General features: G+C 39.2%; 1 protein-coding gene across 9 annotated transcripts in view; it reads left to right on the top strand.

The window, feature by feature from the left end:
• The window catches only part of TRIP12 (thyroid hormone receptor interactor 12), a 79,906-nt gene that overhangs the window by 13,911 nt on the left and 48,311 nt on the right, over nucleotides 1–17,684 (top strand). For all 9 annotated transcript variants that reach the window (XM_049803176.1, XM_049803175.1, XM_049803174.1 and 6 more), the window contains exon 2: nucleotides 13,253–13,399. In XM_049803176.1, the coding sequence (XP_049659133.1) occupies nucleotides 13,302–13,399 (98 nt within the window). In that variant the 5' untranslated portion in view covers nucleotides 13,253–13,301. The remainder of the gene's footprint in view (nucleotides 1–13,252; nucleotides 13,400–17,684) is intronic.

The following is a 17,684-nucleotide window of genomic DNA, read 5'->3' as shown; positions in this document are numbered from 1 at the left end:
CTGCTCTCTCCAGTTAAAGATCCTTTTGTCTGTCTTGTCTCCCTTACTATTGGATTTTATTAAATGGCTTAAAATAAATAGTAAAGAGGACGACATGTGGAATAGTTCTGAAGCTCTATGAGTGTCTGAGTGTTTTGTGGATATTTTTTTAAACACAAAAAACCAAAACAAAACAAAAGCCAAGCAAAAAAGACAAGCCATCTTGCATAGGAGTTAAGTGAAGTTTGCTTCCAGTTCCTTGTCATCTTAACGGTGTGGTATTATTTTCACGTTTGCAAAAATGTCTTTCAGGAGCATAGGAAGATGGATGCATAGCTTTGCTCCCAAGTATTCTACCTTGATGTACACACAAAGTACTTAAGAAACACTGTCTTCCTTTCTTTCCGTTCTTCCTCACCATATTCTTTTCTAATCCTAAACAAGGCCAGAATCAATGTGTGAGTTTGGGGGTGATAGGTTGTAGGTTTGCTCATGAGGCATAGTTAAGCATTAGTGTAGGATAAAAGGTCGCCTGTATAGGAGTCAACTCTTTCAGTATTCTGGTTTGGTCACAGAGCAAATTGCAAGAGCAAAGGTTTATCAAATCAACTATTGCAATATCTAGTTCTTAAATAATAATTTTGGTCCTAAGATCAAGCTCTAGAAAGCTTAGAGCTCTGCTTATTCTTTAAGTATCTCTGAGCTGTGGAGAAACTTTGTTCTTCTGTTAAGTGTTCTGTATTGCTGATAGTCTGTGAATCCTTTCAGTACATCAGAGAGCAGCAGTTTAGCTGGGAAGTAACAAGAAGTATTGAACAGATTTAGGTAGCATCTATTGGAACATCTCCTTGCCAGGAAGTAAGTAGCTTTTCTTCCAACTCTGAAGTGATTGACTATTGTCAAGGAATTCAGGCTTTGGCGCACCTGGCCTTGTTATGACCCTGAGGAAAAATACCTTATTAGTGTCAGCTTGTTAATCTAGTGAACTATAAAATAAGCACAGTTACAGTTGTTGCTTGTGCAAGGAAAGTGTGTGGATAGCCTGGGAGACAAAAGGTAAAAATAATTTGTGAGGTAAAGCAGAAAAAAGGGCTGGTGGTACTTGCACATAGGTGAAAGAAGAGAGGAATTTGTAGTAGACTTTTTTGTCTGTATTAAAGTTTGGTGATGGTGAGTTCTTGTCTAGCTTAAAATTAAGACTAAGGCTGGCATCCTGCTAAAAAGCGTTTGACAGAGCTCTAATATTTAGAACTGCTCATTATTTAGATTTGCTCAAGTTCAGCATCTTAACCTTCTGTATTCAGGTTCTTGGGACACTCACTTGCCATTCCCATACTCTGTAATCCCCATGTACAACACCTCATTCCCACAAACTTGTTGGTTGAGTACTGAAAAGGCATCTATGTGCAGAGTGGAGCAGACAGTCTTGTCAAAGTGTGTCATAAAGTTGTTTAGTTCTTTCATAAAGCTTTGTGCTCTGGCTTTTGACAACTTTCTTCATGACTGTGAAGGTTGGAACCTTCCTAAAATGCAGTTGTGGAAGCTAGTATTGTATGTTCTTATGTGTAGCTACCATGAAAGAATAGCTCTGAGCACTGTAAAGTCCTGATCCCATCAGCTTTAAGACAGCTTAATCCTTAGTGTTTAACAGGTGTTTCTCTGGGTGTGACTTCCTTTTCTTCGGCTTTACACAGAACTTCTCTTCTGTTTCTCTATACAGATATTTGGTAGGTAGTTTGGTTCATGATTTCATACAAGGTAAATGTCTTTAATTGTGCCTATGTCAGTAATTTGGTATGTGTATTGGAGCTTGCTCTTAATTACATCACTGCAAGATATAATGTCAATGTATAAATTGTTTTTCTTTGGTTGAGAAAATGGCATCTGTGGCACATAATTCCAAGATAACATTGGTTTGAGCACTACCCAGTTTAGAAACCTTAAATATGTTTTAATCCCTTTGTTTGTTGTTGCAGTATCCTCATGATAGCTAAAGATCCATATGCAGATGCAGTGCTGAGGAAGCCAGAAACTTAACCTGTTTTAATTGGATTTCTTCCTCAACAACTACAATTAAACCATTTCCCAGATGGTATCATGTGGCATAGGAATCTTGGTATGCATTAGGCCTATGACCTTTTTTGTGTAGCATTTGGATAGAAGTCTTTGCTAAGGAGGATAGCATCACCTGCTTTTGAGACAGTGTAGGAAAGGAAACCTCAACAGACATCAGCTTTAGTCAGTGCTAAATATCAGTGATTAGGAGAACAGAAGGAAAACTCCTGATATCCTCCTGATTTGTCCAAACCTTTTCTAAATGGTATTTTGAAGATGCAAAAACTTGAGACCCATTCTAGTCAAGTATAGAAAACAGATGAGTATTCCCCCTCCCTGCTTCCCTTGGAAATGTAGATTATTTTTAAATTTTTTTTAAAGTGTTTCTCTTTAAGACATGCTAGTATGAGTGAACAGGCTTCTCAACTTCTGGCATTCTGTGTGTAAACTAGTCAAGCAGAAGCTGAACATTGTCAAAAGGAAGACCCAGCCTCCACCCTCTTTACCTTGTTTTCAAGGTAGATCTACATAATGCCCTTAGACCTGTGATCTTGGGTTTATCTGTGGTACTTGCCTAACCTGCATGTACAAGTCAACTGTTTTTTGTGTTTATTCTTCCAGCAGTAACTTCTGTAAGCTCTAGTCTCTGAATTTTTTCATTGTAGTGGCTAATTAATGTTGGGTTGGTTTTTTTTTTTTCCTGCCTCCCCCCTTCTAGTCTCCTAGAAGATTGCGGAGATCATCTTATGTTAATTTAGACTTTGAGTGGGCAAACCATGTTTTACTAGCCACTGAGCTTGCTAGGTCTCTGCAATTTAAGACAACTTGGCAAAAATGGATTAGGAACTTGGCAGGGTTCAGGCAACCTGCCATGCTGCAACCTGGGGCATGTATTGTCTAACAGGCTCTGCAGGTAGGACATGGGTATGTACCATATCACTATTTGTCTTGTGCTATTGCACTTTATTTTATTTAAGGGCTGTGTGTGCCAGATACAAGTGAATGGCAAACTGCAAATAAGGCACCATCTGGTCTATGGGGTTAGAACAGGGAAGAAGCTTGGTGTTGTAATAGTAGGTTCTGATTTCAGACTCGTAATGTTGAAGTAAATGGTGCTATGCAGCTCAAAGGCAGTTGGGAATTAAGAATTGGGTAGGGTACACTTGGAGTGGGTAATGGTTTTGGGTACTTCTTGGTTCAATTGCATGACAATACTGAAATCAAGCTTCTAAATTGAAAATTGCACTAATTGCTGAGCTGACTTTTGTCTTCACTGGTAATAAATGCCCCCTACTCCAACTTTGCCACACCTGTTTACTTGGTCTTAATTTGACCACCTACCTGCTAGCTTGTCTTCATTTCTGGCAGTATTGCCAATCTGTACTTCATGAAGGATTCTGTGCTTTCGTTCATGTTGTCTCACAGAAGGTAAAAGCTCCTAATTCAAATTCATTCCCCTCTTCTGAAGAGAATGTTCTTCCTCACGCTTGCCAGGCAGCATGTTTTTTTTATAATGTTAGTGAAAGCTTAAGCCACCACACAGATAGAGAATTTTGGCTCCTACTAAACAAGGTTTTCTAGAGAAGCTGAAAATGAAGGACAGATGAGATTTTACTTCTATTGCTTGTGATGGGTTTTGTTGGGAGTCTGCTAGAAACAAAGCAGAATTCACATCAATTCACTCTGGGTACAAGTAGCAGAGTTTTGGTCAGAATTTGGCTGCTGGAAAATAAGTTCTTTTCCCTTAAAGAGATACCAGTTGCTCTTGTTAAATTTAAAAAAGGAAAAAAGTGAGTGTTCTTTCCATTGTTGCTAACAAGTTGGAACCACACTTGTGTTGGCACCAGGTAGCAGAATTGCATACTGAGACTGTCATAGGGTAAACTTTTCTCTGTCTAGCAGCTTGTCATTCACTAATTTTAAAGTTCCTGTAGAGGTGAAGTCAAGGTCTTGCTGTAGGATCTGATTTGGCAGAGAAATTTTGCTCTGTGACACAAGTGTGCAGAAGAATAAACTGTGAAGACACCTGTTCCTCACTTTCCCCTTCTCTTCCCATTGCTGTGCTAAAAGGGAAAAAGATGTGTCAACAAAGAGACAAACACTGGTTCGGTATTCTGCAGCTAACGTTGGCTGTGTTTATATGTGCCTCTTCTCCCTGTGGTATAACAAATCTTCTGTGTTACTGAGATGGCTTAAATATCTCTGGGCTTCTTAAGCCGAACTGTTGCTGGCTGACTTGCAGCTATCCAGATTAGACTATTCTTTTGCTGAATATCGATTGATTCCGAAGTTTCAGGGTTCTAATAGTTTCAATAATCGTTATATCTGTGTGCAGAAAAAAATTTAAGTGCTGCAGAATTGACTGAATTATGCAACAGAACTAACTTAATGTTTAGCTGGTTTAAAAAAATAGAGCACTGAAGGCCAAGAAACTACAGGTGTTGTAAACATGAAAATATTTTCTTGAAGTGTTGAATCCTGGCATTCTGCCACTGAGGGAGCATTCCCTTCCTTCATTAATGAATTCAAGTCAAACCATACACTGGTGGAAAACTTCAAATGAACTAGTTTGGATGTGTTACGAATGGTGACATGGAAGGGTAACAAACTCAGTTTATTTGGAGAACAACTACTTATTTGATTATTTTCTTTTTTTTTTTTTTTTTACAAGGGCATATTCTTTGAATTAAGTTGTGATCTACCCTTGTAAATAAATATTCTGAGAGATTGTTTTTATAATAAACTCCATTGCTGATCCTCTCAAAACTGAGCGGAATAGTTGCTGACAACTATCCGAAGATGCAGAATGCTAAACTATAGAGAAACAAGAGAATAAAAAGAAATGCTTTCTATTTTTCTTAACTTCTCTTTTGGATGAGATTCTAAGATCTGAATGACAACTTGTGTACTTTCGTGAACCAAAATGCAGTCCAAAAAAGAGTGACACAACTTGTAGTATTTCTGTCCTTGATAAACAGGAGAAGCAAGGCAGTAAGGTGGCAGAACTGAAGAACGATGCCCTCAAAACAGCATTATATTTCTTCCATGCAACTCCTTTACTTTTTTACCTCAGACTGCAGCTTCTTGTCTTCTAGAGGATGGAGTATAGGAGATAAAGGCTTTTGCAATCTTAATGTTAGTTAGCCCCCTTAACCAGCTTCCAAGAATTCAGTTAAGCAATGAAATGAAGCTATGGATTCCTGTGTACCATGAGCTGGGGACACAAGTCATACAAACAGACCTGAGACACCTGAGCTCACCTTTATGTCCTCTTCAACCATATACAGAATAGAACAGGAGCTGTGGTGGTTTTTTTGCTGCCTTTAAGCTGCCTAGATAAACAGGAATGTTCTGCTGTCTAACTTCTGCAGGTATGCTTTTTTTAGCTAATTTTTGGCCCTCCCCTCCATCCATAGGTTTCTCTTTGTTCTTGAGCTGTTCTGTTGACTGGTTATAAAGCCATGTGCCAGTGATACCTGTGTTTCTCTGTAGTTTTGAGTAGTGCCCTGTTTACTATATCAGTTTGACTTTTCCACAGCCTCAAAGGACTTGCTAAGGTTCTGGCTGTGGTGTACAGGCCAATCTACTGTTTCCTTTTGAAACCAGTGGTGGGTGCCAGGTCTCAGTAGTCTTTATGGAACAAGGTTTTAAGCTGCTTCTGGGTCATTGAAGACATCTTTGGTTTGCTTTTCTGTAACAGGCCCAGGGAAAGGTCTGTGCAGTCTGAGACTTCAAATTCACCTGACCTGCTTGAAGCAGAGGAGGCTGTTCAGCTTTTGCAACTCAGAATGTCTTCCCACTGTCACAAAACTATTCTTACCAACACTGGAGCATGTGATAGCATGTATTTAGATTTTTTCTTAAATAGAATTTGACCTCTTGACTTCCCCACACTATGTGTTCTCAAGCTATGGTATCTTTTGGACAGATACCGTCCAGTCCTTTCACCAGACAGAATTCAGTAGGTAAGAGTGCTACTTTGCTGGCTCAGGGTGATGGCATGTATAACCTGTTGGATCACACAGTCCTAACAATCTGGGCGTTCCTCTAGTGGGCAGTGTTGTGCATCTTCTCAGAGGCATTTCAGTGTTCTTATCTCCTATAGGACCTTGTAAATCTTTAGTTTGAGGCAATGAATATTCTAACTGCCAATTAGCAGTATAGTTCCCCCTAATTCCAAACAATGAGATCACAAATGAAGGTATTTTTTGCTCTTCTCTTCCTCTTCCTTGCCAAGAATTTCTCTTCCCAGTCTTTGTCTAGGTCATTGTAGACATATACGCATAGATGTAGTCTAGAGAATCTTAACCTGGTGGTTACATCCTTTCAAGTTCCTAGCCACTTGTTTTGCTGATTTCTGTGAAGGTGGCCTTTGCATTGCTACTGTCTCAGCTAGAAGGCTAAGGCAAGGTCTAAGCTCTTGGAAGGCTGCAAGGGAAAGCTGACTTCTTCCTAATGTAGCAAGGCCCAAAGGTTGCTATAATCTTCTGATGGCTGTTTGTTGTAAAGTCAGTGGAACAGGGGGTAACTCCTGCTCCTTTACTGATTTCCACCCCACCCCCCCCCACCCCCCCCACCCCCCCCCCCCAGAGTCTGTAGCTTGAGTGCATTTACGGCCTACTGGCATTTGAGAAGTTTTCTGCAGTATCTATACCTCTTTTAATATATGGGGTATTTTTTAAATGGTTAAGAAATGCTTCCACTCTAATGATTACAGAGTAGCTGAATGAAAAAAACTCTTCCAGTGTAAATGAATCTGAGAAGAATATTGTGCTGAAGCTTTTCTTTTTTTTCTGTCAGCAATTCAGAAAAATCAGTCTCTGGCTAACAGCTTATGTATTGTCTAAAGTTACCCAGTGTAAAAATGGACATGTGAGCTAATCCTAAGTCTATAAAGTGTTCAGTGACTGGACTCCTTTGATAATTGTAGTTTACATGACCATTTTGTTTACTTCCTCATCTTAGTCCAGGTTACTGGATTATGTTTTTGAGGAACTGAAGGGGAGGGAATGCTTTCTGAGCTATATGTGATTGCAGTGAGGAACAGGGCCAGAGTTGTTTCTTTTCCCCTCAGAGAGGTTGTCCTTGGGAGGGATGGGGAGTGTGTCCTTGCACACCTGTACATCTACACAGATCTGAGATCTTGGGTTACTTGAACTGACATCTCTTGTATGACTTACCAAATGCTTCTGCTGAAAATACTATTTTCTGATAATCTTTAGTGTCTTCTCTGCATGCGTTTATATCTGGCATGATTCTGATTTTTTTTTTTTCCCCCTTTCTTCAGGGTATCTCTCATGATTCACCTTTTACCTTTCTCCTCTTGCTCAGAACTCAGAATATATTTTGTCATCGTGGTTGGAAATTCTCACTTCTCAGCAGAATGAGAGATCTCTAACATAATCTAAGATCTTTTAAAAGGAGGTTGGACCAGATGATCTGGAGAGATCATTTCCAGCCAAGGTTTTTATAATGATTCTAACTTAACTCTTATACTGCACTTGAACCCTGCATCAAAAAGGCATCCAGTCTGCAGAGGAGTTTGTCTTTGTGTGCTGTTAAACTCAGCTTGTATTCCCATCAATATCTTAATGTCTTCCAAGAGAACTGACAAAAGTGATGCAACTATTTAAGTTTATAGAAATTCTGTGCTGGAAGAGGTGTAGAAATCTCTTTCCTTACCGCCTAACATGCTCATTTTAAGACGAAACTTCCTTGATACCTGCTTGTCTTGTCTTCCCACCAGTGAGGTAATGTTACAGTACTACTAGGAGGCTGTAGGATCTTGTTTGTCCTGAAGATTTTTCTGTATATACTGAATTTGCTTTGATTAGTGTGTCTGTGCCTGTATTTCTGTGTGTGTAGCTTTTTTTTTTCCTTTAGCATCAGAAGGGGAGAATACAAAAAGAATACAGTTCAACCTAATTAATGTATGATTCAGTGCAATTTTTGTGGTTTCTGTACCAAGAGAGGTTAATCTGATAAAAGTCACCATGTGAATTTTGCATCATTAGATGCAGCGCAGCACGTAAGCCTTAGTGTATTCTAGCATCTTACATCATGTAGACAGCTTATGGCTATTCATGGGGAGAAGGTAGAAGTGGAAGCAAGTAAGAAAATAAGTGGTAGTTTGCTCTTTCTATGTTGGAAGAAGAAAAGCTTGTCATTCCTTAAGGCTCAATGCTTTCATGCAGCTGAATAACTCAGGATTTGCATAAAGGCAACCAAAACCTCTTACTGTACCTTACAGCATCTTACAGGTCGTGGGATGGTATCTTTTTCCCTTTTGTTTATAGAAATGTACTGTCAGGAAGAAGGGAGGGATAGTGAGAATTTGGGAGAGGTCACAGAAAATTTTTCTAGGAAATGTCCAGTATGTTGTTGTACCAGCTTCCTAAATTATTCCTTGAACTATTCCTGCAAGGAGAAGGGGCAAGAGGCTGCTAAACTGAAAATACAAGCTTCTGCCTGCATGGAGCTTTGACATGAAAATTACATTTGGAGGTGAGGACCGCAGCTGAAAAAGAACTGGGCAGAGTGGATAACTACTGAATTTAGGGAGTATAGTGAGGAAGAATATTGTGTCAAAATCAGCTGTACAAGACTCAGTTTAAAGCAACTAAGTGGACTAAAGAGTCATCTTAATAATTAGTTTCTGAGTCAGCTGGTGAAGTAGTAGAAGTAATTGAATGAGTGCTTGGAAGTGCTTGCTTGCAAGGCAAGAAAATAGGTGTGTATGTTTGCAGGTAAGTGAGGAGAACCTTGTGAGCAGTGAGCAAAAATGAGGTGCAGCTATGAGATCAGTTTAAAATGAAGTAATGTAGGTCCAAAACAATTCAGCAGTTACTGAACCATGTACAGTAAGTTGCAATTAAAATCTCAACTCTTAAATGTGTATTGTATGTGTGTATATTTAGAATGTTGCTTCTACTGTAACTGCCTAGATTTGTCACAGATACAGTTGATCAAGTAAATTAATGTTATCTAGACTGAAGTGAGGGAATACAAATCTGAAGTCTTAGACTTAACATTTACTGATGAGTACGCTGAACTGTGGGTTATGGCTGGCAAGATGTGCAACTTGCTTGAAGAAAATGTTCCGAACTTACAAGGCATATAAACATCCTCCTGTCTTTTCATTCTTGCCCCCCTTTTGCCTAATACTGACTTCAGGGCAGTAAGTCTTTGCAGTGTTGAGAAGCTGGATTGCTGCAGCAGCATTAAGTAAGGCACTGTTTTTTTGGGCCAAGGTACAAAAGAGACAGTGTGCTGACCAGTGTACTTAAGTCAACTCCAAGCAGACAACAGGTGTTATAATGGAGTATTACAGGCAGAGGTGCTAGGCATATCCATAAATATTCAGGAAATTGGAGTGCAAGAGCCTGAAAAATTCTTGCACTACCAAGACTCTTCCAAAGACCTTAAAAACCCCCAAAAATAAAACAAGCAAACACCCCAAACAAGTTCTAGGGCTCATCCAAGTAGATTAAGGAAGCCCTTTCCTTATGAAAGGGTTCAATTCTGTTTTTACAGGGGTTGTTACTGGTTGCCTTGTTACAATCTTAGTGGCCTTAGACCCTATTGGAATGCTTAAGTTTGCTCATTCTCTTTTCATCTCTGTAGCCTACATCACAGTAGGCTACATTACAGTTCACTGTATTCTTCAGGGAGTGATTTTGGTGTTAAGTAAAAGCTGATACAGGCTGCTTCTGCAGTTGTCAATTTCCTCTGTTTCAAAGACATGGAGAAGTGTCAGTCACTTCCTGTTGGCTTTTCCATAAGAAGAAAGGTGTGAAGGCTTCACTGCAAGTTGAGGGGAGGCTTTTGTATTTTGTGTTCCTGTGGAACCTCTCTAAGTAATGTGTTGGCTATATATTAGCTATAGTGTTGCAATAGGTTCATTAGGTCTACAGAAAATAATTCTAATTGCTTTCCTGTACAGTAACAAAGATGACTGTTAATGGTATTCAAACAGTGTTTACTAAAACTCAAGAATATTATGCAAGATGATAATAATTAGATGCCAGTGCTGTTAGATGTCTTCAGAAGATACTTTGTGGATTTATTTAAAATGCTGGTTTTTCATCTATAAACAGTCTGCTTATGAGGAGAACATCTGTGGGCCAGTGCTTTGGCATCATTACAGCTAGGAATATGGAGTTGTGAACCATTAACTAAAATGGCTTGTTTACAGAAAACTTTATGCTAGAAGAGGACCTGAACTTAGAATTCTCAAATTGCAAAGCCTGTCAACTGGAGCACAGAGGTCTGATGTACAGTTCTAGCTTTTTCTTATTGTGGGTGTGGAGAGAATGCTCAGTGTAGTTGGGGAAATAGTCTTGAAATGTGACAGGACTGCACTGACACATTCGGCTGATCTACTGGGTTGTGCATCTCCTTTGAATTTAGGTATCTAAAGAGGGGAAAGAATAAGCCAAGTGCTGGGAGTGAGGCTTACAGATGGCGGGACAAGTCTGAATGAGAATAGTTCAGATTTAGGAACCTCAGGACTCTTTTCTTGTCATTCTAGCATGTGGAAGACACAGTTGTGACCCACTGAAAAGATGTCTTCCCTACCGGACTAACTGGGCACGTGATATTGTGTGGCTTCAGATGCTTGCAGTGAGACTTAACATCAAAAGTCATAGTTGAATCTTGAAGCAGCATTGTATTCAAAGGCAAACTGGGAGTCATAGTAACACACACAATAAGAAATGCAGTAGAGTTGAGAGTTTTCAATATAGAAGGTAACTCTGGACATCATCTTGACTTGACAGATGCCTTGTAGGATAAAACAGCTGCCATTTCATTCTTCTACACAGCTGAAATGATCGTGTGTGTGACAGCTCACTGCTGTATAATTTCTAAGCACAGACTACTTAAAGTGGCTGGCTGACCCAGACGGATCAATGTTGAAGTAAAGTTTCCCTAGACAGCACCAGGATTGCCTGTGATGGTGTCTTCTTCAGCTAACTCTTCTGGTGTTTTGTGGAGGAGCCCGTGTACTGGCCTTAAGTGGGAAAGCATGTGGCTGACCTAGCAGAGCTCTAGACTGAGCACTGAAACCTGCTGGAATGCATGTTCTTATAGTCCATACGAGGAAGTACAATAGATCTATGGCAACCATTTCATAGTATGACTCATAGTTTGACATTAGTACCCAATTTCAACATCAGTTGACCTTTGTACGGGAGGGCACACTACTCCCCCTTTTCAGAAAATGCACAAAATGCGTCTCTGCTGATGTTTATGAAGACATGGTTTTTTTCATTTGGTGTTTGAATACGAAGAAATAAAAGAGAGAATGCACAACAGCATTTGACAGTGCCTGTGATAAACTTCAGCTAGACCCCTCCAGGCAGTGCTGGAACCTTGGTCAACTTTCAGCCTGGTTAACACTAGGCTCCTTGTCTTCCATCTATGGTGTGCTCTGAAGAGAATGCTACCAGTTATGCTCTCCTCAACCTGACTAATCTGGCTGTACCAGCAAGCCGGCATAATTTCCAGCTATAGCAGGCTCTTTCTGTTCTACGGTATATCCTTTTGTGCTCTAAAGTATAAGAAGTTGTAGACTAAAGGTATCATATATTACTTAAAAGCTTTAAACCTTTCTGTTAGTGGGAATATTTGCTATGATTAAGGAGTTAGGATGAGAGAAATAATTATGAAGAGGTAAAGCTCAGCTTCTGAGGAATAGGGTTTACAGCTTTCTCAACTTACCAGTCATCAAGACTTCTGGCTATGAGGTTCATTGTACAGCTGTATTTTGTGGGATTGTGTATTTTGTGCTCCATTTATATTCTTTCAAGTTCCTAAGCATAAGGTAAAAAAACAGGTGAAGACAATGATTTGCTAATCCTACTTTTTGTTTTTGCTGTCTGCTGTTCTCTTGGACCCCTTAGTGGAAAGAACATGAACTTTCAAAAGATGCATTTGACTCCTGTGGTGTGGGGATTAGGATGGATAGCAATACTTCTGCCTAACTTGTATTCTTATTTGATTCCCAGAGCTTATTTAAAATATTTTTGGCAAGCTAACTGGGATCCTGAGAGTTATTTTATTGGAGGCATTCAAATTTGAACTGAGCCTTAGTTATATGCAGCTGAAATGTTTTAAACTTTTTCATGGCAGACTTCTTGCTTACCGTGCTATAGACATAATAGATACTGGATCAGAATATAGAATGTTGTGTTCTTAAACTTGGGTTCTTTTCCTTCTTGTGGCTTTTTCCACCTGCAAATATTTTTTTTTTAACCAGGTTCCACACAATTAGGAATAGTAAAACTGGATTTGCTGGTTGTGGTCCGGTTCCGATGCTCTCTGCATAGAAATACTAATTTAGGACAGGATACAAAAGTTAACCTCTCTTCACTGAGGAGCTAAGTGAGGCTTGATCTTGAAATACCTCTGTTTGAGGACTGCAGTTGGGTGTTACAGTAGTCTTCCATAAATAACTACCAAAATAATATCTGTGGACCTCTAGCAGTCACAAAGCAGTTCCAAAAGTAGTAATGCAAAGCCATCGTATTGATTTTTTTTCCCCCAATAATTGTGTACAGTCATTAATTCTCCTGTCTCAAATACCCTTTGCCACTAATTAAGCTCTCATGAGCAAGAACTTCTTGCTTATATAGCTAGGGCTCTTCTGAGTTACTGTGTATCTTTATGTAAATGAAAGTTGCTTAAATCTGACTAAAGAAAGAAGCTGTTTTAAAAGCACAGTAGTTACTTCTGTAATCTTGTTGGATGCTGCTGCTTATTCCTGAATCTGGCATTGTCATCTCCCACAATTAGAGTTAAAATACTTAAATACTATTGCTCTCTATCAGGCATTGAGTTTTACTAGTTAGTGTGTTTTTCCTTAATATTGACAAATACAGGTTCTTCTAAATCGCAGTAGTTTTGCCTCCTTAAAATAATTAGAGAAGCCTGCCAGAAAGGAAGCGTGTCATTATAGAATAATAGACTAGTTTGGGTTGGAAGGGACCTAATCCAATAGGTCATCTGTATGCTATATATACTGAATACTAGTTGCTCTGTATTAAGGATCCAAATGCTCTTGAGGAGAATCTTGGTCCATGTGTCTTAACTAAAAATTGTTTAAAGGTTTTTGTCTTAAGTTTTTGCTTAAACAATAGCATTTTATATTTGCCTCTTGAGGCATGGCTGTGAGTCTTCATGCCGCATGTCTTATGACTGTATCTCTCTTGTCTTTCAGTGAATGATAGTGTCTAGAAAGGGTATGTCCCTTCAGGAGAGAGGTGCCAATGTCCAACCGGCCTAATAACAATCCAGGGGGGTCACTGCGACGTTCACAGAGGAACACTGCTGGGGCCCAGCCACAAGACGACGCAGTAGGAGGAAGGTATGACTGTTATCTATGAGTGTGTTAATGTATAAAAGCAAAATTGATGTGATTTAATTAGAGAATGAAGTTTTCCACCCTGCAATCCAAGCACTGAAACTTGTGTAAAACCTTTTTGCCCCTGAAATGCTACCTGTACTGTTATTGCATGGGATGAAAACATGGATAAGTCGCTATTGTGCATGTTCAGCTAGAATAGCAGTAGTAGATATATGAGGGAAAAAGTTTAATTGACCTATAGTCCACAAATCACAGGTAATAACAAACTACTTCCCCCTCTTTCTTCCCTGATAATAAAAATATGTGAGGGGGGCAGGGAGACTGTGAGGTACATGAAGTCTGGGAAAATGTGTGTCCCTGTTAGAGAAGACTGAATAACTGGCATCTCTCTGTTCCTTTGCACTGCGTATTAATCCTGTACAGCTTTTGAATTATTCAAAACCAAAATGTTTGTCATCCTTTAATATACTTGTACCAGTGAGCAAGTGGACCAGGTTGTATTTGTTCTGTAAGTGGTTGCCTCTACAATGCAGAACAAAGAAGATTCTTGAAACTTCCCTATGGATGCTGTGTAATTATTGCCATGTCCTTTGAGGAATTAAGAGTCTTCATCTGAGTGAAGCCTGTATAATAAGTTTTCCTTTAATTTTGTTAAAATATTAGTCTAATGAAGAAAGGCTTATAGTATCATGGTAGGCAGCATCTGTCTGTATTCTACTTCCTCAGAGGTGTTACTGGTGCAGTTGTTTGAATATGCGTATCTTGGGCTTGGGTTTTTGGTATAAGAGTATTAAAATATTGCAGGTCAGTGGCACAAAATGAAGTTTTTTACTATGAAGGAATCAGGCTATAATGTATAATGAATATGAGGTGTATTTCTTAGTAGTATTACATCTAACTGAGAACAAGGTCACTGTTGAATAGTTGAAGGAGGCTAGATGTTCTTCTAAGGAATGTTGAGGGGAATAATTCTAACTGTGAAATGCAGCACTTTGTCTAAACTAGTATCTACTGTACAAATGGAAAAGCAGATGATAAACACAAGGCTTCTGTCCTGGGCTTCTGTAGCATAAGGAGAGGGAAGTTGCTACCTTATGTAGCTGACTATTTTGCAAGCTAGAATTGTTTTTGGAGAATACTCCTCTTTTAACTGAGGTGTGGTGAACTGTTCATTCCATTCTGTCTATTCTGTGTTATCTCTACATCTGAATGGGTGTTTAAGTTAGATATTGCCCAACCACCTCTTTCATTTTACACTGAACTTGACCTGGGGTAAATAACCCTCTCCCTAGAATAAAGAATTAGAGGCGATTTATTTGGGCGTGGAGTGGGGGATTCTTCTTTGGATATCTACTGTTTATTCAGATTTTATAGCAGAATGCCAGGGAGAAGCTCTACAGCAAGTCAGACAAACTGAAGAATTCTAGGGGTAGCACTATTGTCTTATAAGAAAGTTACTCAACCAGTGTTTTGGTGTATTGTGATCTGTTACTTATGCTATCACACGGTGATGCAAGATGCAGCTTGTCTTAAATGACTGGACTTCTTCCACCTCTCACCAAATCTGTATTGGTCAGAGTTCCATGAGCAAGAGTGTATTGCACTCCTGAACTATGTTAGACCTTTATCAGAACCAAAGCTCTTTGCTTAAGTGGATGGAAGCTTACACTCCTCTGAAAATGCAGGCTCTTTAGAGCAGGACCTTTCCTGCCTTTCCATCTCTGAACAAGCATTTTTGGCTGGCAAAGCATATGAAAGGCCTGGATAAAGCATGCTGGTTAATAGAAACTTTATAATGAATTAAGTTTCTTTTACTGTCTTCTGTATCTCCTCTTCAGTAAGCTGCTGGGCAGGAATAGCTACTGTACAAGGAGCAATCTAAGACAGATCTATCAGGTCCTTGAAAAATTTGTAGATGAAATGGAAAAAGACAGGCTCTCAGGTAACAGTCACTTATTCTCTGGTTGCCTGTCTTTAAACACAAACTTCAGGATTCATCCTTCCACACATCTAGCATGCAGTGCTATTCTAGTTCTGCTGCTGAACAGTACATAGGAGGGTCAAGAGTTCACAGCTTGATGTACCTTCTTCATTATGCCTTGCTCTACTCTGGTGATATATGCTGTTTTGACTGCTACGTTTGAAAAACAAAACCCCAAAACAACCCAAAAGCAAGACACTAACTTATTTCCAGTCTCTTTCTTGCGTTTGTCATCCGTGAAGTGAAACTCGTCAATGTCAGCTGTAAAATCGTTTAAATAGAATGGACGAACTGTGGGAAGAGTAGTTTCAATAATATGCTTGTATTGTGCAAATAACTATGAACTTAGGATGCATCTATGTTAATGTTTTAGTTGGGAATGTTCTTCTGAAGGAAAGCTGTCATCCTCTCCTGCTGTGCTTTGGCCAACATCATGGAATGGTCTTGGAGCACTTGAATTGTAATCTTCTTGGATGAAACTAAACCCGAAGTTGTGCTCTAGGAGAGCAGTTTATGCATCCTGCTTGCTTGTGGTTGTAATTTGGTCTGCTTGGAAGTAGAAATCACTGAAATGCATAGATGGTGGACATTGGTCCTTAATGACAACTATCATGCTTCACAAATTTTCTTCTGTTGATCTACTTGATGTAGTTGTACAGACAGTATGAGATTTTATTCAGGCACTTTTGGATACATGTGTTTCTTAAAACCAAACCAATACACAAATACACAGACCACACCCCCCCAACCCCACGCAAAACAAAAAACCCCCTGTGTTGTAGAGGGAATTAAGCAGTAATGTGAATCTGTAGGAGGTTGTTGCTTCATGCCTAAAATTAGCCACAAAGTTTATAAAGCAAACTTAAGGGCCACACCTTCTGAAGTGTTGGAGAAGGTTATTTCACTTTGGTCATAGATATGCAATCATAACCCTTCAAGCAAGGACAAGTTTCGATACTGTCTGAACTTGTGTACTTGATTACATTTCTGCTTTGTATAAATAGCTTTCTAAATGTTGGAAATGCAACAGCTTTTTTTCTTAAAGCTTTCTTGTTGCTAAGGTGCATACATTTTCAAAATAGCGATTAAGTGAAAAAAAAAAAAACAAACTTGGAGAGTTTCTGCAGTTTGTCACTCATACTGTAATTTCAGACTTGGATGTGAAGTCCACTAATCTAATGTAAGCAAGTGGTTGTATAGCCATTGGTAGTATAGCCAAATGGCTTTGAAATAGCCTTAACTTTCCCTCTGTGTCTTATGCCATGACTGGAGTAAACACTGTGATAGACCTCAGTTGAGGAAAGTGTTAAAAAGGAGAGAGGCTGGAGAATTATATCACTTCCAAGCTGAAAGGCTAATGCCTGTTCTTCTATAGTCTTTGACCCTTTTGCAGCTTAAAGGTCTTTTGTTAAAACTTTATCAATTTAACTTGCTGAGCAGCCACTGTTCACTGGCATGAAGACTTTGGAAATTCCAACTTCCTCTCTGGTCTAGTATGTAAAACCTAAGTGCAGAATCTTCCTCCTGTGACATCTAATACTGGCAGATTTGGCTTAAACTAAAAGCAAGAATGCAAACCCATTTTCCTCTAGACTGGGCTTATTTGATGTCGCCCTAATAACATCAATACTTTCAGTCAAAATGAGTGGGGGAAGCCTATGATGTTTTTTCTGCTGGAGTTTCCTAGCAATTTCACACTCAACATAGTAACTTGGTATAAGCTTTGAGTGTTTGATTTTTACAGTTGCATTTGTTTAAAAACAAATGATGATACTAGGTTCACGAACAGTGTAGAAAGATTGTTGCAGCACAAATTGGAAGTAAATTAATTGTCTATGATGTATGCTTTTCTCTAAAGGATGCAAGGGATGTGTGTTTGAAAGCAGGTGTATAAACTGGTAAACTGTTTGTTTTCCCCTCTGTGTATGCACATAACCAAACTGGCCTTGGTGAAGTTGGACTAATGTGATTCTTCGCTTTTTGTGAAGTGAAGTAACTTTGTGCTTCTGATGACTTTCTGCTCTTGTGGATATTACAGTTCTTACTGGCTTTACTACCAGATTGAAAAGTATTCAGTGTTATCCTCCTGATTTAGAATTACAGTTGCGATGGCACTTTCCTATTTGTACAGCATGAACCTTTGTCTGAACTACATCTTCCAGCACTTTCCACTGAAAGATGACTCTTTGCAGGTTTGTAAGGAAGCAATAATGATACTAAAGCTTCCCTTTGCAGCAGTAAACCAAAGAAGAGTGGGAAGCAGGTGCATTAATGAGAGCACTGTTTTCATGGGTTCAGGAGAAG

This window comes from Accipiter gentilis, chromosome 6 (assembly GCF_929443795.1).
Source record: "Accipiter gentilis chromosome 6, bAccGen1.1, whole genome shotgun sequence".
Taxonomy (NCBI): Eukaryota; Metazoa; Chordata; class Aves; order Accipitriformes; family Accipitridae; genus Astur; species Astur gentilis.
The sequence above is the reverse complement of the archived record's forward strand: the minus strand, read 5'-3'. Positions and strand labels throughout refer to the sequence as shown.